The following is a 21,727-nucleotide window of genomic DNA, read 5'->3' as shown; positions in this document are numbered from 1 at the left end:
TTTATTATCAGAAAAGAGGCAGCCAAAGTTATAAATCTTTTCAACTACCTCTGACTAAACTGTGGAATTCCATAGAGTGGAATCACCAACTGGACCGGCCTGAAAGCTGGTTTCTGACAACCTAGGGCAGTTTGCTCTGGAGTGTGTGTATACGGGCCCTCCAAGCAAGATCTCTAGGGAGGAATATAAAGAGTCAAGCCAAGGGTGCAGCCATACCACCTTACGCAAATCTCTGCTAGTATGCAGAGGAGAGCAAAAGGAAGATTTGCCCTGATTTCTGCCTGCTACCACAATATGTATCAGAAATCCTAAAAATTGCTTTTAACCCCCCATCCCTTTACCCTTCTGAGTATTTAAATAGTCTCTGTTTTCTTGGTGCACTATTTCACCCTGTGGTTTCATAAACATTGTATGATTGTATGTAGTAAATAATCCTTTACCTACCCCCTTTGTTGATGGTTCTCTCTCTCTCTCTCTCTCTCTGAAGTTAACATCAAAGCAAAGTTTAAAAGGCTCCATTTTAATAATTTTGGATTGAAATTAGTGATTCGAGGATCACCCAATACTTTCTTTCTTATAATTTATCTTGAAATATGCCTGTGTAGATCTACATGGACATGTGAGTCAGCATCACTACTAGATAAATCTATTCTGGATAAGCCCTATGGAGTTTTCAGGATCTCCTGGCTCTGCCCCACCTGGTTTTCACCATCTTCAGTGTTTTGTACCAGTTGTTTATTACAGATCAAATGATTCATGAGACACTTTTCCATGCTTTTGCAAATAATTTGTATATACAAAATTAGTATATTATATATGTGTGTATTAATTCCTTGATACTTGACAAGTCTTGAAACCAAATGAAAAACTGAATTATTAAAGCAGATTGTACTTTCTGTACTGTCCTCTGGAGTGATCGTTATTCATTATGGCCCCTGCTCCCTCTTTCTTCCCTTGTAGTTAGAATGCAGGTATTTTTTTTTTTCAGAAGTGCTACAAGGGCTCCCTTCTTCCACACTCATTTTGACATTATTTGGCTTTTGCAGAATTTAGTACCCTTGTAGTGATTTTTGTGTGGGTCCCTTTGTGCTCTTTATATATATGTTTCATCCCCAAATATGATTTGACTGCTGTGGAAATTTAGACTCAAGGGGTTTGAATAACTTCACTGAGATTACACAGCAGGTGGGTGAGGCAGCATTTGTGCCCAACTCTGTCCTTCTCCATCCAGAGCTTATGCTCTGAATGCTGCCCAGGGCCACGTGGCAGCTCAGTGGCAGGATGGCGCCCATAGAACACAGGTTACCTGACCTCGTGCTGCTCACATCGTGGGTTGAGTAGATTTCTGTGGGCAGTCCTGGTGGCAGCTTAACATTGATTTATACCACTGTAAATTAATGTGCAGAAATGCATCCTGGATTCCAAAGATCTAAGTTATAAGTGACCTTTTCTAAAAACAACTTGTTTATAACTTGAAGACATCCCATAATCCATGTCTTATATACTTTATCCATCCGTAATATGGTTAATGTCAGACTGTTAACCAACCAAGGTAATAGGAAACATGCAGTCTGTATACCCCACCTGTGTAAGTCAGTGGTTTGCATTACAGTGATCCACTTTACACCCTAGGATTGCATCTTGTCTAAATAGCTGCCCATAATAGAAATGAATGCAGAGATAACATTTGGACAGAAAATCTCAGCTTGCCCTCTTGGTCAAGTCCAGAGTCTAAGATCCAGTGGAAGGCATCACCTGGATGTGCCTGGCCGGTTGATCTGCAGCACTGCTGAGGACAACAGGGAGTGCTCCCAGCTCCAGCCCCATGGAGGCAGTCTTTGAACCTTAGGGGAAGAGCCGTCTCTTTGTGGTACAGCTGGGCTAAGAATGTATATACCACGTGGGAGGAGTGGTGTGGTGTGAACTCTTGCCCTTCCTTTAATAAACAGTCTCTAATTGTTTTTTCCTGCTAGCCAGGGACCATTAGAGAAGAAACTTAGTATGTCCCAGATTTGAGGAAAAACCCTATTACTACCAGTTGTTGGATTCAGACATTGTCATATTGCAGTTTAATTGAGTTGGTATATGAAATGCAAATAGACCCGTTTTAAGTGCTTGGTACATGTTAACTCTATACCTTCTTAATGTTTGGTTAATATCCTCTCAGTTTTACTATGCCTACTGATTCTAAAGTTAATAATAATAACTCTTGTGGTGCTTTATAAAGTACTTTCATGTGCATTCCCTTACTTCAACCTCACCATGATCCTGTGAGTAGATAGAATTGCAGATGATGAATCTGTAGTTTGGAAGGTTAAATAACTTGCCTCCAGTCACTTAGCCTTTAAATGGAGGGTCCGGACCCTGAACCCCAGTCTGCTTTGTCTGTATCTCTGATTATTTTTCTTCATTCCATGTTGTATCAGTTTAAACAGCATTAAACATTAATTTTTACCTTGTCTGAGAGGGGGATTAGAACATATTCATAGCATCATAAGTAGGGGAAGTTGTATATGGATTTGGAAGTAAATGTTCTAGTTAACTTTATTGGAAACCATATCTGATTTCAGCTTCTAAGAACCACCCTAGAGGGCTGTTGGCGCTGTTAGAGACACATGCCTGTAGTGATCCACAGTCCTATCCAAGGACAGTCTCGTGTGTGACCTTCTGGGCCCCTATTTGCTGTTTATGTGTTTACAGTCATTGTCCCCCGAGATGGGCCATCTGGAGGGAAGGGACTCAGCAGTAGTTCAGTGTTCTTTCCTTGTGCCTTGTTAAGTACCGGTTGACATATAACAAGTGTTAAGTTTTTTTTTTTTTTTTGTGGTACGCGGGCCTTTCACTGCTGTGGCCTCTCCCGCTGCGGAGCACAGGCTCCGGATGCGCAGTTTCAGCGGCCATGGCTCACGGGCCCAGCCGCTCTGCGGCATGTGGGATCCTCCCGGACCGGGGCACGAACCCACGTCCCCTGCATAGACAGGCGGACTCTCAACCACTGTGCCACCAGGGAAGCCCGTTAAGTATTTTTTGACCAACTAACAGATTGAGAATATTTAAAACAGCTTCTTTAATGTAGGATATAAATGGTTTGTGAGTCTTAATTTTTGTCACTATAAATTTTTCAGTATTCAGGAATTTTATTAATCTTAAAAAAATTGAGAATATTTTAAAACCATTTCCTGTGAAAAAGCTGTGTGTGCCTTATTTGAAAATATTACTAATTACCAAGTAAATGCTTGCCTGAGCTGTAATGTCTTTTAAGGCTTATGTTTCCTATTTTCTTGATTTGAATTCAGATCAAGTGGCTCTTAAGGGAATATTTACATATTGCTTGTCATTCATTACTGGGAAAAACAGCCATGGCCAAGTTTGACCTGCTAATGCTTTCAGGAAATCATTAACTTTTTTTTTTACAGATTAAAAAAAAATGCATGTAAACATTTAGCCATTAACAGTTAGACTCATGCTTTTGGCTTCATTTTTAAAGAACAGGCAGAGTTACTTGATTTAATTCCATGGAGAAGACTGCTTTTCAAGCTGTAGGTTACCAACCCTTTGGGGCGTCATGAAATCAATTTAGTGGATAGGAACCAGCATTGTTTTAATGGAATGGAATAGGATAGATCAGTCTGGACTGAGCTAGACTGAATAGAAAATATCAGCATCTGTTGTATGTAGTCAGAATAAATAATATTTCATGAAAATTTTCTTTTAAATATTTATAAGGATGTTTATATTGAATCACAATTAAAAATTTATTTTTATTTTGGGCCATATTGAACAATGACTCATTGATTTAGAGGATTCTTTGGTGCTTAGTGTACTGGCAGTGAGGTTATTTTTCCTCACGGAAAAACAAATCTCCTTGATCTAACACACATCAACCAACTGCTCAAAGAAAGCTGTACATAAGGTACTTGTTATATAAATATACTTTCCCACAGTGCAGTGTAATGGGTCTAACTAATTTTAAGGATAAATGACAAGCATGTCTCTGTTTAACCTGAAATTCCCTTGCTGATCTGGACTGTCCCAGATCCTAGAGCGAGACCCAAGGAAACTGTAATTCAGCAAAACCACCAGATGGAACTAAGCTTAGACAACTTCCACTTTGGGGCCTCCTGAAGGTTTCTTCTCTGTAGGACTACTTACTATCTGTGGAGCTGTATAGTTTTCTTTTCTCTTAAATGAGAATAATAATAGTACCTACCTTTTAAGATTGTTGAGAGGATTGACTGAGTTAAAATGTATAAAGTCTTTGTAATAAGCACTATTGAAAAATAAGCACTAATGAATTTTAATGTAAAAGCACGCTGCCTAAGTAAGGAATATAGGAATAAATGAGAAATTGAGAAAAAGCAAGAATAAATATATAGGCATAAACGTGGTGTACATTTCAGGGAGTTTATCTATCCCTTGAAACTTGTTCGTGCTCTCGTCATGGCCTTCAGTGAAAGACCGAAGACATGACTCCAAGGCACAGAAAGACCAAAGCATGTGAAAAGTACATGGTTTAAGCCACCTCCCTCCTTTTTTTTTTTTTTTCCTCCTTCTTAAATGTTGTTGCTGACAGTCAAGAAAGACTTCAGCTGAACTCACTCCTGAGTTTGGATTTAAATTTGACACGACTGGCTCAAGATACTCTTGTCACATGCATTTGAAACCGTTCATTGTTGCTGGTACAACAACTTTTCAGCAAGAGAAAATTGAGTTCTGAACCAGAAAATGCTTTGTGCTCACAGCTCTGAAAGTTCATCGCTCATGCTTGTAGTCCAGCATGTCGGTGATTTTAGTAGAAATTTTCCTGTCTTCCCCCCCCCCCACACAAATTCATATCTGAAAATTCCTACAGTCTTCACCCCCTCTAACTCATAAGTAAAATGCTGATTGCATTTCCTCCCTCACATCCTCCCACATTAGTCTTCCTGAGGTGCACTTCAGATATGTCACTTCTGCATCCCTAGTTCTTCCCTTGAATTTGAGGTTCTGCACAATACGGCTCATTCCTACCTTTCTGTCTTTATCTCCTACTTCGATTTTCTATACATGTCTTACTCTTTGCCCCCTCAGAACTTTGCTTTCATCATACAAAGAACTGCCCTTCTCCATCCTCTTTTTATTTACAGTGATGTCAAACCCATCACTCTGGCACACCCATCTTTAATTATGACATTGTCTCCTTGAGGCCTTTCCTGTTTCATTTAATCCTTCACCACCACCCACACACATAACTAGATGTACCCTCCCTTGCCACTTGAGCCAAGGCATTACTAGGCTTCCTTATCCCTTCTCTTGAGGCCCTTAGCATAGTCTATCTTTGGATACACCCAGTAGCACTCTCATCTTCTCTGCCTTATTTGCTTGTGTTATTTATTGTCAGTTCTCTTTCATTTTTATATTCCTCATAGGGTCTAGCTTCATGCCCTGCGCCTAACAGTCATTCACTCTGAATGATAACCAACATGTACTATGTAACAGAGATTGATTTGTGTACTTGTCTAATCCCATAATTACCCTGTTATCATCCTAATTACAGACAAAGATACTAAGCTGTATCATAGAGGTAATTTGCCCAAGGTCACATAATTATGACATAGCAGATCTAGGACTCAACCCTGGTATGCCTGACCTCACAGACCACAGTCTTAATTATTATGTCATATTCTTCATTAAACTATGTTGAATTGAATTTCATAGAACCTTATCAGTTACCCATAAATAGGACTCACTGATCTAAATGATACAATAATTAAATGTGTTTAAGTACTAAACTGATATTTTCTGATTTTCAGTGTAGAGGAATTATTAGGAACTTTGGAACAAGTTAAGGAATCTCTGCTCTTTCAAGGAAACTTTGTGAGTCCCTACATACCAGTGAAAAAGTCAGCAATCTCTTGACCTTCCTCTATAGTTTGGGGGTATATCAAGGATTCCCCTGTTATTTCTTCTCTAAGTCAGAGTTGGAGGCCCTAACAGGTGAAAATCTTCCAGCTTGGTCACTTCTGTTGTAAAGACGATTACCTGGTGCTTGTGCCACAGGGCATGTGTTCATGCATTTTTACTTCTCTCTTCCTTCATTTACTATTTTAAATAAAGTTTGCATAACCAAAATGGTTAATGTCCCATTTTTTTTTCTGTACTCATTTTGTGGTATATTATGCCAGTGAACATGCTGCAGGCTTGCCTACTTGTTTTAGCTTTTTGCTTCTCACACGTAAATGAAAACAGTATTGAAAAGGATAGTGGGCCAGGTTTAAAGAGACTGGGCAAGACGTAGGGTGGCCTATGGTTTGCAAATGTGATTCGGCACCAAATAAAACAGACAGATGAGTCAGCACCACAGAGCATGAATCTGAGTGTCCTAGGGATGAGAAGGGAAAATGTTAGTTGGATTGGGGGGCCTGGATCTCTTCCCAAAGCAAGACGTGATCTAGCATCTGCTGAGGCAGAAGGTGCTGGAGAGCAAGGAGGGCTTTTTTTTTTTTTTTAAAGAAGATGTTGGGGGTAGGAGTTTTTATTAATTAATTTATTTATTTTTGCTGTGTTGGGTCTTCGTTTCTGTGCGAGGGCTTTCTCTAGTTGTGGCAAGTAGGGGCCACTCTTCATCGCGGTACACGGGCCCCTCACTATCTCGGCCTCTCTTGTTGTGTAGCACAGGCTCCAGATGCGCAGGCTCAGCAGTTGTGGCTCACGGGCCCAGCCGCTCCGCGGCATGTGGGATCCTCCCAGACCAGGGCTCGAACCCGTGTTCCCCGCATTAGCAGGCAGATTCTCAACCACTGCGCCACCAGGGAAGCCCGAGGCCTTTTCTTAATGGTTCCATTACTAGAACCGTGCAACTGATTTCACTTGGAGAAGAATCAAAGGTGACTTTGAGGTGGATATATCGTGTACTGAAATGAGAAATGTAGCTTGGTGGTTTTGAGACAAGGTTTCTTTAGGTGTGAACAGAGTATGATGTACATATAGAAGAACCAGAAAACAAGGCTATGGAGTACATCACAATTTTAAAATGGTATTTATTAATGTACTTATGGAATACTTGACAAACTAGATGGCCAAAATATGATCCTGTGAACTTAGGAAATGGTTAGAGGCCAGTTATCCGTGCTTAAGATATTCTTTTCTATACTTAGAAAAAAAGCAACCATGAAACCTAATTATATTTCTAAATCACTCTGTAGCATTTAAAATACAGTTTGCACATACATGTTCAAGAACACATCTGTTGTACGAAGCAGAATAGATTCAAAATTGATCCTGCTTTTTAGGTGGCATGATTTGAATCACATTACTGTCATGGATGATTTGAGCTAGGTCATTAATCTTTCCATTAACTTTTCCTGTGTATGTGAAAATGTTACTGTTGATTATGACAGCCTTGGTGCTTGTTCTTCACAGTTTAGAGCTTGAAGAGATTTGGGTTTAGAAGTTGTGTAATATATAATTTAAAGCAGATGAATTTCGATATTTCAGATTAATTTTGTTAGCACAGCAGAAAGCTGAATGGTAATTTGGTTATTTCATTTTCAGAAGGTAATTGAAGCAGATGCTGGTGAGGTCATTGGGGACTGAGCCATCTCCATTTCAATGGCTCCATCATTTTTTTTAAGTGGGGGATAATTCCTTTTACTTTGCTAAATCAACTGCTTTCACTAGATACTGAGAGAAATTTGATTTTTTTTAACTGCAACTCTGAGCTTATGTAATCAGGATTTCAGGATATTTTTTCTTTTATGAGAGTAGATGTATTTTAAATGTAAAAATGAGTAATATGTCCACATTATATATATGAAAACATAATTTTTCTTTTATAAGAGTATATGGATTTTTTAAATAAAAGAAATGTTATAAACACATGTATTTATCTTTAAGTGAAATTTGCACTGTCTTAACAGGTCATTGAAAACTTAAAATTATAAAATTGATTGAGTTATAAACCTAATCTATATAATTTTTACCTTCCTGTTTATTTTTAATGCATAGGAATATCTTTCTCTAATTTTGAATTTGGTTTTTATATTATTATCTGATACAAGTAGATACTTAAGACATCCCCTAGTTCTCTGATCTAATCAAAGGTAAGACTTTATTAGAGTCATTTGATGTTTATCATTGAATTTGAAGTATATTGTTGTGTTAGGAGGAGAACCTTATGCATGTCATATGTCTCAGACAGACCTTATGTGCCTGCACCTGTTAAGCCCAGAGGACAGAGTGCCAAGCACAACAAATTTGGGTCTTGTTCTTATGGAGATTACTTTTCACAAGGACATTAAAGAAACACGTAAATGCGTATGTCAATAGAAATTGCAGTGTTTGCTCTGAGGGAAAATAACAGGATGTTATGAAAGAATTGCAAGGGAAGTATCCACATTAGACAAGAGTGATGTTCAAGAAAGAACTCTGGAGAAAAATGACATTTAAGCAGATCTTGGGTATGAGCATGAATTTCCCACATGATCTACGTATTTAGGAGAAGGACTGGGGAAAAAGGAAGGGAGCGACTATTCTAAGTAGGGGGAAACACTTAGACTTCACATCTTTAAGGTGGGAAAAAGCTTGGCAGGTTCTTGGATCTGCAAGAAGGTCAGTGTGGCTGGAAGAGAGTACATTTAGCGAGGATAGCTCAAGAAGGGTGGAGAGTAGTCTGGGGCAGGTCATTCAGGGCCTTGTTGGTGATGTTTGGGAATAAGGATTAAGCATGGATGGAGGTGCCATGACATGAAATGGGAAAACTAGAAAAGTAACAATTTTGAGAGGGAATCTCAAGACTTTAAGTTTGGATGTGTTAAGTTTGAGATGTCTATGAGACATCCCAGTGGAACCATTGTATGTACAATTAATTGGATATGTGAATCTGGAGTGAAAACAGAATGGTCTGGGCTGAGATAGAAATTGAAGAGTTGTTGGCCCCAGCCATAGGAATGGATGAGATCATGTAGGGAGAGTGTAAAGTGAAAAGAGAACAGAAGGAATGGGGGACAGAATTGGGTAAACCCAACATATAGTGATCTAGTAGGATGAAATCCAACAGAAGTGGAATCACAGTAGTCAGGAGAACAGAGCAAGCATTTGAAGAAGGAGAGAATGATCAGAAGTTTTGAAAGGAGAGAGTGGTAAATTGAGATGTGGACTGAAAAGTATCCATTAAGTTTGGCCACTTGGAAGTCACTGATGATTTGAATAAAAGCAGTTTCAGTACCATGATGGGAGAAGCCAGTTTAATGTAAATGGGGAATAAGGGAGTGGAAGCAGAGCTTCTAGGCAGTTCTTCTCGGAACTTGTCTGGGAAGGGAAGCCAAAAATTAGGGCCATGGCAGGAGGGAGATGTGGAGGTCAAGGAAGAGTACGTTTTTGAAGTTGGAGGAGGAAGAGAAGCTATTTGAGCATGTCTGTCAGGTAATGGATATGATCATTCAGACAGGGCGGTCCCTCAGAGAGGCTAACTTAATGACTGACCCTTGTGTAAAGTCATGAGAGTATTAGCAAAGCAATAAAGCAGGAGATGAGCCACACCAGGTCACCCGTACCCTGTCCATCCGGGGTCTATAACAACTTTATTGTCTGTATTGATGACACCACACTCTCCTTTGCTGATCGCTCACTGTGTGCCAGGAGCTTTACAGATATGACCTCGTTTAAGTCTCAGGACAACCCCTGGGTTAGATGATGGTATTTTCCTCATTTTGACAGATGAGGAAACAGGCTCAGAGTGGTTTAGTGACTTCCCAAGTTATACAACTAACAAGTAATGGAGCCGGGAATTCTTCCTTCTTGTGTCCTACTCCAAAGCCTTCATGAACCACTACCCCCATAGCACCCTCCAAGTATAATATAAAAATAGAATAAATCTGTTCCATAATAGAAATGTTCAGTTGTAATATCTTCATTGAAAACTTTATAGAAATTTTCCCATAAAAGGTTTTTTAACAGTTACTTGAATAATTTATTAGAATGTGCCCTCTTTGGAGTATATATCCAAAGGTAGTTGGAGAATTCCTAAGTGTTTAAGTTTATAGAACTTTTGGGTATTAATTTAAGAAACAGATGTACCAGCTTGGAATTAGAGTACCTTGGTGGTATTAACTTTTTTCTTTTTTACCAATATGAATTTAAAAATAAACTAAAAGTGACTGAATTTTAAACTATTAATGTTTTAATACAATTATTCTGTTGTAGGTGAGCATCAATTGTTCATGTCTATTTTAAATGCAAAATGCTAATCTTAATGCTGTGGGCAATAACATCTGTATAGGAACTTGATGGACAGTAAGTTTGATGAGAAGGGCTGGTTGGGCCTGTTGAAGTATCCTCTTCTGTGTACAGAAAGCAAGGCACTAGCAAATCTTCCTGCTAGTAAGTAATAATGTGCAGTGCAGAGTCTGTATGACTTGGATAACAGCTGGGAAATTTCTTTTCTTGCATTCATAAATCTAATGTGTCTCCATGACTTTCTTTTAGTACACAGTTTCTTTTATAGGCACATCGTATGAGAAACTTCAGCCCCTCTCTAAGAGTAGGTCTGGGATGTAGAAGTACCAGGTAATAGAGTAACTAGGTAACTAGGAGGCTTGAAAGAAGTGACTGAGAGATCAGAAAGAAAAGACAGCATTTCCTTAAATAAGTGTCAAGTTTATATAAACTTGATCTCTCCTTTTCTTCCACTCCTCATCTTAGTACAGGCGCCACGTCTAAGTTCAGAAACATAAAATCTTTTAGTTGAAAGACAAAGGTCATCTGGGCTACCAAGCCATGGCCGGAAACTCCACTGCATCTGACAAATAGGCCTTTTCCAGCCTGGATTTGAGTTTTTCCAACCAGAGGAATGTCGCAGGGACTCCCAAGGCTACTTGTTTCTTGCTTGAAAAGCTCTTGTTAGTAGACAGTTGTTTTTTAATTTTTAGTTAAAATTTATTTCCTTTCAACTTATTCCTCTCATTCCCAGTTACTTAGGATCCACACAAAATAAATAAAATCCCTCTTTCGTATATTCTCATTGCATGTATTTGAAGATAACATCATATTCTCTCTGAACCTTTTCTTTTCCAGGCTGACTATCCTAAGTTTCTAAATCTCTTCACATAAAATAGTTTTCAGATTCTTCACCATCTTGGTATGGTCTTGAATAATGTATTTGTAGGAATATTACTTGTTATCCTTACTTTTGTTAATACAGCATCATATTTCCTTAGTTTGTTGACAGTCATACTCACACTGAGGGAAAAGAGTGTTTTTCCTTGAGAATTGTAATTTTAATTTTATCTTGTTTTCCATTCATTATTCAGTTACCAGGAAGTTTGAAGCCTGATTTTCAACATCAAACCTATTTGCTGTCCTTTCCAGCTTGGGCCAAATTACACAGCCTGAACAGCATGCCTTCTACGTCCTTATCCAAATAGTTGATAAAAATGCTAGATTGGAGAGCTTTATGCAGTCTGGCATATTCATTATTTAACTACTACTATTAGTAGTTAAATAATTATCTTTAAGTCTTTCTACTTGCTGTAAATCAATTTTCTCTAAGTTTACTTAACCAAATTCTCTAGCTCGGCTATTTCCATCTTACTTTTAAGAAGGTAGCAACAGACATTTTCAAGAGCCTTAGTGAAATCTTGATATACTGCCTCCTGTGACTTGTCCATCAATATGCCAAATCTAGCAGCCCTATTAAAAAGATAATTATTTTAGTTTGTATTCACTCATTTTAGCATACCAGTGGTGGCTCCAAGCAGCCAATAATTCATCTTTAAGCAATCACAAATGATTTGTCTAATATCTGTCAGTTTATTTTTTGGGAGTTGGTATCAAGCTGCTTTTAGTGTGTCATTTCTAGAATCTGTGTTGTTTTTCTTTTTAACCAGGATTTTTTTTTTTCTTTTAATCTTTTCCCGTGATTCTTACTGGTAATGGTTCTACCACTCAAGGAGTTGCTTCTTACAGGGCTAGAGACTTCATCCCGGATTTCATTTTCTTCTTAGCCATGGATGCTCTGTGCTTTTTAGTTTTTCACCTAGTCTGTTTTTTTTCTTTTCTTTTTTTTTTTTTTGTGGTACGCGGGCCTCTCACTGCTGTGGCCTCTCCCATTGTGGAGCACAGGCTCCGGACGCGCAGGCTCAGCGGCCATGGCTCACGGGCCCAGCTGCTCCGCGGCATGTGGGATCTTCCTGGACCGGGGCACGAACCCGTGTCCCTTGCATCGGCAGGCGGACTCTCAACCACTGCACCACCAGGGAAGCCCACCTAGCCTGTTTGATAGAGCTGCAAAATAGGATTGGACTAGATCTACTTTATCTCTCTTGTAAGTTAACTTCATCCTGGGTGCCATAGGCAGTGGGCCTATTGCTTCTCATCCCTTCATCCTCTCAACATCCATAGAATTTCCTTGTTGCTTTTTCCTTTGCATTGTTTACAAACTTCTATTCATTCAGATCTTCAGCTGTCCATTGTTGTTCTTAGAGGTTTGTGTCATTTGTTTTTTGCTTTTGTTTGAGTTTCATTATGTGCCTTTCTGCCATCCCTTATTCATGCCCGTTGAAAACATGGGTTCATGAGGAAGCATTTGTTTCTGGAGATGCTTTCTGCTTTGCCTCTTCAACAGGCTCATCTGTGATGGAGTTGGCAGAATTGTTTTGAAAGAACGTATGCCTCTTGAGCCATTTCCCTTTTAGACTGTGGCCTTGAAGTCGTACTCATCTGTCCTTTCCCTCAGGAAACGTTTGTAAGAATGCACGGTCTGGTGTAATAACAGGATGCTTATAAGGTGGTAACAATGGGATAAATACTGGAACCGGTGTGACTGCCAAGTGCTATGAGTGTGGGGCAAAAGAAGTGACTGTCCAAAGGAGCTTGGGCATCATCGTCAAAGAGGTGACATTGGGCTGTCTTCAGATACCATAAAGAGAGAATGAAGAAGGGAAAACCGGGTAGATGCCTGGTCACGTGAAAATGCATATGAGATTGCATGTGACTGGGACACTGAGAGAGATTTCCTTAGATCATTTGGGTGAGTTGTCTTGCACTATCTACTGTATACTTAGATATCTTCCTTTTGATTTACAGTCACAATCTTCAGCTGAAAGGTAAGAGGAAAACATCGTTGAAGACCCAAATCCACAAGATTCCTACCCAGAACTTCCAAGTCACTAGAGAATCATTTCAGTTTTTTTCCATTGTGGATCAATCCCTTGACCATGTGTCTGGACAAGTTCCTCTTGACTGATGGTTTTGATAATTGTTAGGAGGTTCTCTGCCACTTTGTCCTAACGAACACAACCTGGTCAAATTTTGGTTGCTTTCAAACCCCCCTCCCTTACAGGGAGCCCCCAGTACTTTACTCTTTCTCTTTTAACTATTATAGCAATCAATAAAACAAGCACTGAATTACTGTATTACTTGCTAGGTAAGAAATCACGCACGAATTCATTGTTAATGCTAATGAAGGATTGAAGTTTGAATTCTGGAGAGGAAGAATGAGTCCATAAGCCCACAAACAATTAGTTTTAACAAGTCCCATTTGTCATTGGTCAGTAAAGAGACTTCATTTATGGCCCATGAAGGTCTAGGGTACCAAAGATGCTCAGAAGTTGAGTTTCTAATTTTTTTAATATTAATTTTTAACATTTTATTGAAGCATAGTTCATTTACAATGTAATGTTAGTTTCTGCTGTACGGCAAAGTGACTCAGTTATACATATATATATATATATATATATATTCTTTTCATATCCTTCTCCATTATGGTTTATCACAAGGTATTGAATATACCCTGTGCTATACAGTAGGATCTTGTTGTTTTTCCATCCTGTATATACTGGTTTGCATCTGCTAATCCCAAACTCCCAATCTTTCCCTCTCCCACCCCCCTCCCCCTTGGCAACCACAAGTCTGTTCTCTATGTCTGTGAGTCTGTTCCTGTTTCATATATATGTTTATTTGTATCATATTTTAGATTGCACATATAAGTGATATCGTATGGTATTTGTCATTGTCTTTCCGACTTAGAAATTGAGTTTTTAAAATCAGCTTTGGCTGATGGGCTACTCAGAATTCACAACCAGGTATAATGAAACACAGCACCAAGTTTACCTCCTAGGGAAGTGCTGCTATGAGTGGGAAGTTCTTTGGCAGGACTCATGAAAGATAGCGAGGATCTCAGAAGCTTCTGTTGTTTTCCACAGCCAGGTTGGTCCAGATCTCACACCAGTATGATGTCATCATCCTGTGTCCCCAGTGTGGCATGGTCTCTGAGCCTGTGCTCTCCCCTGCCACATGTTCTGCCCACCAAAATTCTGTTACTAGTTTCAGTTTCTCTCTGGAGCCACTGAATAACTTTCTTTCTTGCATCTTATCTAAATTATTTTCCAACTTCTAGACATTGTGTTTAATGAAACTAATTTTTTTCAAGATAAAATTTTGCTCCAATCTATGTGCCCATAGAGTAAAACTGTTGGTCCTAGAAATTTAGTGACTTATTAATTCGAGGTCATAAATTTTAAGTGATTCTCATAGTTTGACCTCATTGTGGAGAAAATGATAAATTAAGGAAGAAGCAGAAACCAGGAAAGACAAATGTGCTCATAGTGAAATCACGCACAGACACATAAACTATTTAGTTGTCTAGGCAGACAACTAAAACGCTTAGAAGAAATAAGTGGGGCAGGACTTTGGTGTCAGTCTGGGTGGAGGCAGGATGCTTTGCGGGCTTTAGCATCCTCCCTCATGCCACTGCCATCAGTGCTCCTCCATGCCACCCCAGAGAAACGTGTAGTCCTAATAAAAGATGCAGCTTTAACACAAGTCCCCATGTCTTCCTTAAGCTTTCTAAAACTCATTTCTGCCCCTCGCTTCTTCCTGTAGAGAAATTATAGAGCGGTCACTAGCATAAGCAGGGCCTCTTTCCCTCTGTTTCTTCCTTCCTTTTTGTTGGTTCTACAAAATTGTTTCCTCTGAGAAATAATAATGGCCCTTTAAAAAAAAAACTGTCATGTTAAGCTGTGAAGTTTTCATTGTTTTTTAAAAATCATAATGCCTGCAAAAATATTTGGTAGGCAGATTATCGAGAAACGATAAAGAATCTTTAAAAATAAGGTGTACTTTGATACACAGTGGGAGAGTATTCAAAGGAACTTGTGGGTGGCTTATTTTTGTTTTTAATAAACAAGCCTGTTTGGCTTTAACCATGGAAAGCGAGCTGTCATGAAACACTTATCTGAAATCACTAGATACAACTAAAGTGACTTAAAAATATTGATATAAATAATACTTATTAAATACATGTGGACATAAAATAGTCCTCTGCAGCTGTAAGAAAATTTTAAGACATTTCAAAAAAACATAATGAAGATTTTTTATTTTCTGAATAATGAATCTCCATATGGTTTATATTTATTTACTTAGTTTTTTATTTTTATAGACATTTAGGGCTAAAAAATACCTTAAAAACCACTTCAGCTAACTTCTTGGTAGAGATGAGTTACTGAGCCTTGAGAGGTTGTTATTTAACCAGGGTCAGCTAGTGGCTAGTTAGGGAATTTTCATTCATTCATTCACTCATTCCACAAATGTATATTTTGGTTCTGCTGTATAGCCTGGATACTGTGCAAAGCACTGAGCCTTCAGTGATAACTAAAACAGACACTGTCCCTTATCTCATGAAGTTTACATTCTAATGGGGGAGCCAGCTATTAAACAGCTAATTGAAATAATTACTCAATTACACTATTGCTAAGTGCTGCGAAGAGAAAGTATTGATAGATGGTAGCAGAGAGTCTATAGCTGGGAGACCTAACCAAGTCTGAGGATCAGGGAAGGCCTTCTTGAGGAAGTAATGTTTGACCTGATCTCTGAGGGGTGATAGGGATGAGGTAGCTAAAGGGTGATGGGATGCATTCTCGGTAGAGGGAGAGCTTGTATAAAGGTAGAAGGAAGGTAAAATCAGTAGGAAGTAGCAACGGTGGAGTGTGGAGATCGAAATGGAGCAGAATCCAGGGTCCAGGTTTATATGTAAATAGCTTAATGAATAGTGGTATGTACTCCAGTAAGTACATAATGGTAAGTTTCACCTCAGGGAAACCAGGATTTGGGGAGGCGACTTTCAGGCTCAGTTTTGGTCATCTTGAGTTTGGTGTGCTGTGAAGAGTGCATAGAAAAGTGGAGTAGGTGATTGGATCCACAGGGAAGAAGCTCGGAGCATAATCCTGAACTGGAGGTGTAAAGTTGAGAGTCAGGAGTTTGGGAATAAAAATGGAAGCATGGGCAGTGAGTCTTCTGAGAAGACAGTGTGGGGAGACAAGTCCCAAACCTGCTCCGTCCCCCATCTTCCCCATCACAGTAAGCAAGGCTTCCCATTAGCTTAAGCCAAAAATCTGGGAGTCAGTTTTAACCTTCTTTCCCTCACTTTCCACACCTAATCCATTAGCAAGCCCTGTGGACTTTACCTCCAGAACATAACCTAAATCCGTCCACTTCATCTCCTAATTCCCATCACCTCTCTTCTGGATAGCTGCCATAGCCTTTAACTGAACTCCTCACTTCCATCCTTGCCCTTTACAACCCATTCTTCATGTAGGAGCCAGAGAAAAACTTTTTTTTTTTTTTTTTTTTGCGGTACGCGAGCCTCTCACTGTTGTGGCCTCTCCCGTTGCGGAGCACAGGCTCCAGACGCGCAGGCTCAGCGGCCATGGCTCATGGGCCCCGCCGCTCCGCAGCATGTGGGATCTTCCCAGACCGGGCCACGAACCCGCGACCCCTGCATCGGCAGGCGGACCCTCAACCACTGTGCCACCAGGGAAGCCCCCGAGAAGAACTTTTAAAACACAAATCAGATCATATCATTCTCTGCACTAAATCTTCCAGTGGCTTTTCATAGCCCTTGAAATAAACTCTAAACTCCTTATTCTGGTAGAAGGCCTCTGTGTCCCAGCCTCTGCCAGTCTCTCTGATCTCATCAGTGTTCACCTGGGCACCACCTCCTTGTCGCCGGCGACCTTCCTCCTGAACACAAGCACAAGGGGGTTTGAGATGGAGAGAGCCCTCCACACCAAGAGGTGGTGGTGTCAAGAAGGCCAGAAAACGTCTGGTCAGTAGTGTTGATTGCAGCTGAAGGGTCAGATGAGACCAGAATTAGAAATCGTCTCCTGGGGCCTCACAGCCCCCAGCCTCTGCTGGCTCCATCACTGCTGCACCCTGCGTGGAGCATTTCCTGACGCCAGCTGCTCTGTGACTGCAGTGTCGCTGGGATGAGTGTGTAATTCATCTGTGCCACCAAGCTTGGTATCCTAACTGGTCAAGGGCACTGCACACTGAAGCATTATTCTTGTTAGAACGAGAAATAGGGACTAGAGGAACAGAAGACTAATTGAGAAAATACGGTTTTTACTAATTGCAGAGGCTCACCCTTTTTAAATTTTTTTTTGTTTAAATTAATTTTTATTGGAGTATGGTTGATTTACAATGTTGTGTTAGTTTCTGCTGTACAGAAAAGTGAATCAGTTATACATATACATATATCCACTCTTTTTTTAGATTCTGTTCCCGTGTAGGTCATTACAGAGTACTGAGCAGAGTTCCCTGTTCACCATTTTTTCATGATTTGAAACAGCAGTAAGTGGTAACAATAAGAAATTCAAACAGTATAAAAGAGTGTAGCACACGATTTTTAAAGTCCTCTGACCTTCTTTTTTCCCCCTCTCGTCTGCAATTTCTGTTCCTCAAAGGTAACCTGGGTAATAGAATCACGCCTATCCTTTCAGAAATATTCATGCATATATAATCATGTTTTCTCTTACTTGCTGTAGCTTCCTTTTTGAAAACTTAATGCTATATATAATATAGACATCTTTCCATGATGGCTCCATTTTTTTGCTATTACATTGTTGCATTGAATTGCATTTTATACATATCTTTGTGTTTTTGTGCAAATATTTCTGTAGAATAAGCTCCTAGCAGTCATCAAAGCCTATGTACAGTTAAAATTTCAATAATTACTCCAAATTGCCCTCCAAAAATTTTGTCCAAGTTTGCACTCCCACAAGCAGTGTTTTTTTTTAATTTTATTTATTTTTTTTTTAACATCTTTATTGGAGTATAATTGCTTTACAATGGTGTGTTAGTTTCTGCTTTGTAACAAAGTGAATCAGTTATACATATACATATGTCCCCATATCTCTTCCCTCTTGCACCTCCCTCCCACCCCTCTAGGTGGTCACAAAGCACCGAGCTGATCTCCCTGTGCTATGCGGCTACAAGCAGTGTTTTTCATAGGATGTTACCATTCTGCTGTAAGACACATGCTTTTAAAAGTTGCTACTTGGGGATGTCTTGGTCTGTTAAGTTTCTCCCTCCCCCTTCCTTCCTTCTCTTTTCCTGTCTTTTTTGTCTTTCCTCATTTTATGTCTTTCTTATTTTTCTTTCTTCTTTCTCTCCTTCCTTTCTTTTTCCCTTCCTCCTTTACCATCCATCCAGTCACCAGTATTTTCTAAGAGGCTGTTCCACACTGGACAGTGTGCTGTGACAGCCCTAAGCAGCTAGTGTCACCCTGAGGAGAGGATAGAAGATTCCATGCCTGCCTGCCCAGGCCCAGATGAGATTCTTCAGGCACTGAACTGTGTTCGTTTGAGAGCAATGAGCATAGTAGGAGCATACGCGTATCTTGTGTGAAGAGAAATGGAAAAGACTGGAGGTATTTAGTCAGAAGAAGGAGAAAAACTTGATGTGAGGGGTGAGTGTGCTCTCTGTCTCACATTTTGAAAGGCCTGCCACAAGGAGCAGAAATCTCAGTTCTCTGGTGCAAGCGGGAAGTCAAACCAATGGGTAGAAACGTCAGAGGTGGAATATGGTGTTCAGTCTCACGCAGAACTTTATAAATGCCGTTGATTTACTTATAAGTCATCATTGTTTAGTATTCCTTTTCATGCAAGTGGGGAAAAAAATCTCCAAGAATAGACAGGGCACTAAGTGGGTTCATACACTACATCTCTCAGCTGTTTCCTCTCCATTCGCGGACCCCACAGGGAGCTGCCAGGGGTGGCTCTGAACCCTCATTATGTGGTGACAAGCAGACTGCCTCAGCTCCAGCCTCACACCTTTCTGGGTGGGAAAGAGCTCATCTAGTTGTCCAGCTTAAAGTTTCCCTAAGTGAAAACTCCCATGTGGAAAAAAGCAAAAATAAAAATAAGAAAACTCCGGTTTGGGAAAGGCAACCTGGGAAGGCGCGCACAGCGGCCAGTGGTGTGCTGTACTCGGCCAGAGGGCAGGTTCTGCTGCTCTGGCCGTGGATCAGTTCCCTGGGCAGCCCCAGTTCTGCTCAGAGCCGCTTACTCTCATCCACTGTTTTGACAGCTTGGAGGAGGAGCCTTCTGGGAGCCGGACTTCTCTAGTAGCCATCTTCTGATGGCATAGGTTTGGGGATCGAGGGATTCCTTTGGGAGTTGAGCAGTTACAAGTCCATTTTGTTTGACAAATCAGGGTTTTTTTTTTTCCTGGCAATACAATTCCATTAAAAAATTTAGCAGGCTTTCATTCTGTTTTCATTGGCCAAACACCGTGGCTGGAAACCAGAACCATAGCCTTGGCAGAGCCACGGTCTTTGGATGAAGATAGAATTTGGCTTGAGAATTTTGGTCTCTCAGCTGTGGGCTGGTACTCAGCCCATCTCCTTAGCCTTGAGAGTAGCACTACCCTCTGGGTCTGTGCTTCAGGGCAGTGAAAACCAGCGACCTGAGCTGGGGAGGCACTATTGATTTCCTTCTTAGGAGCCCTGGGCTGTGTTTCTGCTGCATTTGTGCAATGGGGCCATCATCACGTGTGTATGGCAGAGGGAATAACTGGAGGTAAGGGGCCTGAGGAAGATCAGCTTCTCACAAATCCTCATCTCAGAATAGTGAAGTCCCTCCCTGGCTGTCCAGTGGTTGACACTTTGCCTTCCAATGCAGGGGGTGCGGGTTCCATCCCTGGTCAGGGAGCTAAGATCCCACATGCCTCACGGCCAAAAAAACCAAAACATAAAACAGAAGCAATATTGTAACAAATTCAATAAAGACTTAAAAAAAAAATAGTGAAGTCCCCTACTTTCCTTGTACTGACTTTAGTTTGGGGCAGATAATTTGGCTTTCCCACCTCTGCAAGACTCTAGGTCACCACACCTTAGCCGCAAACAAAGGTTTTCTCTTCGTGAAATTGTATTTTCATCTGGCTCTACTTTCAGCAGATCAGTTACAGCCCAAACTTGTCTCTTTTTGGAGGACATTACTGAAGGCTAAATAAGTAGACAGTTTACTCTAGAATCCTAAAAATTCTCCTAAGTCCCCTAATAATGCAGTCCTGATAGACACATGATCTAGTTTTAGCATACAGCATCCATTTTATTGTCACATGACAAAAATGGCGAACTTCCCAGCTGCTATCCAACCCCAGCTCAGACAGTCCACATTTTGGGGTCACTCACATGTAAATTTACACAATAGTCTGAACTCTCTTTTTGAGGGGTGGGTGGTGTCAAGTAACAGAAAACAGATCAAACCAGCTTAGGGGGAAAGGAGTTGGGGGGTTTACTGGCACCCATAAGTTAAAAGGTCCTGAGATAGATTTTAGATTTGACATAAAGAATACCTTGATTTGGGGCCCAAATAACGTTGTCATGACTCAGTTTCTCTGTATATAAGTTCTTCCATTCTTTTGTCTTCCTTCCCAGGATTTACTTGATAAACACTGACAACACAGGATCTCCCCTGTGCAACAGTAGGCAAAGTGAGTGTGTTACCTGTAGTTCACGTGAGTCCGGAGGTTCACTCTGATTGGACCAGCTTCGATCATGTGCTGGTTCTGAGCAGCTGTGCACGAGCAGCTTCAGTGCTTTGATTGGCCTGGGTTAAATACAGTTGACCCTTGACCAACACAGGAGTTATGGGCGCTAACCTTCCATATAGTCAAAAACCCACATATAATTTATAGTTGGCTCTCCATATCTGCAGTTCTGATGTGTCCATGGTTCTGCATCCACAGATTCAACCAACCTCAGATCATGTAGTACTGTAGTGTTACCTCTTGAAAACAATCCCCACGTAAGTGGACCTGTGCAGTTCAAACTTAATATTGTTCAAGGACCACCTGTGTTTTTCATCCCTGGAGCTGGGGTGGAACCCTACCCAGATATGGTATTAAAAGTGGGGGAAGGGTATATTTATTGAAAATTGGTCCTTGATGGCAAAACAAGGAGGAACAGATTGTAGGGAGGTCAACAAAAGTCTACTACAATTATCTATAGTGTATCAGATACTGAACTAGGCACTGGAGTTGAGTTTTAAAAAGAAGAATGATGTATGTTGTGTCTTGGTGAATTTCTAGGCACTGGAGTGTTTGGAAAGAGTCTGTAAATATAATTGTTAATCCCATCACTGGATAGATAATTCAGTGAGATGACTTTTAAGGAGCTTTCCTACCTGAAATTTTATGATTTGTGCTTCTTGGAAAACAAGATGGAAAAGATAAGTTTTTTATTAGCTTAGGTAGTTATTTTATCATTTTAAATTATTATTATTTTACCATTTTAGAATCTTTAATATTGTGACAGCTTTATGTAGAATTCTGAAAACTCAATTTAGTGCTTTAACATCACAAGTCCCCTAAAACAATATCTGAATATAGAGGGATTAATATATATTGATGAAGAACTCCTTATTTTTTTTGTGTATAATAGATTTACTAAGGATATAATAGTTGATAAATG

General features: G+C 40.1%; 1 protein-coding gene across 10 annotated transcripts in view; it reads left to right on the top strand.

Moving 5' to 3' along the window:
- NCOA7 (nuclear receptor coactivator 7) overlaps positions 1-21,727 on the top strand; it is a 158,626-nt gene that overhangs the window by 38,775 nt on the left and 98,124 nt on the right. For 4 of the 10 annotated variants that reach the window (XR_004352514.1, XR_004352508.1, XR_004352507.1 and 1 more), the window contains exon 3: positions 13,063-13,082. The exons of the other annotated variants lie outside the window; for them this stretch is intronic. Coding sequence is in view for 1 of the 4 variants with exons in the window: in XM_032651065.1 (XP_032506956.1) it covers positions 13,063-13,082 (20 nt within the window). In the remaining 3 variants the exon portion in view is untranslated. The remainder of the gene's footprint in view (positions 1-13,062; positions 13,083-21,727) is intronic. 10 annotated transcript variants of the gene reach the window in all.

Source organism: Phocoena sinus, chromosome 12 (genome assembly GCF_008692025.1).
Source record: "Phocoena sinus isolate mPhoSin1 chromosome 12, mPhoSin1.pri, whole genome shotgun sequence".
Classification (NCBI taxonomy): Eukaryota; Metazoa; Chordata; class Mammalia; order Artiodactyla; family Phocoenidae; genus Phocoena; species Phocoena sinus.
Note: the sequence above shows the minus strand (reverse complement) of the source record. Positions and strands in the feature narration are given on the sequence as shown.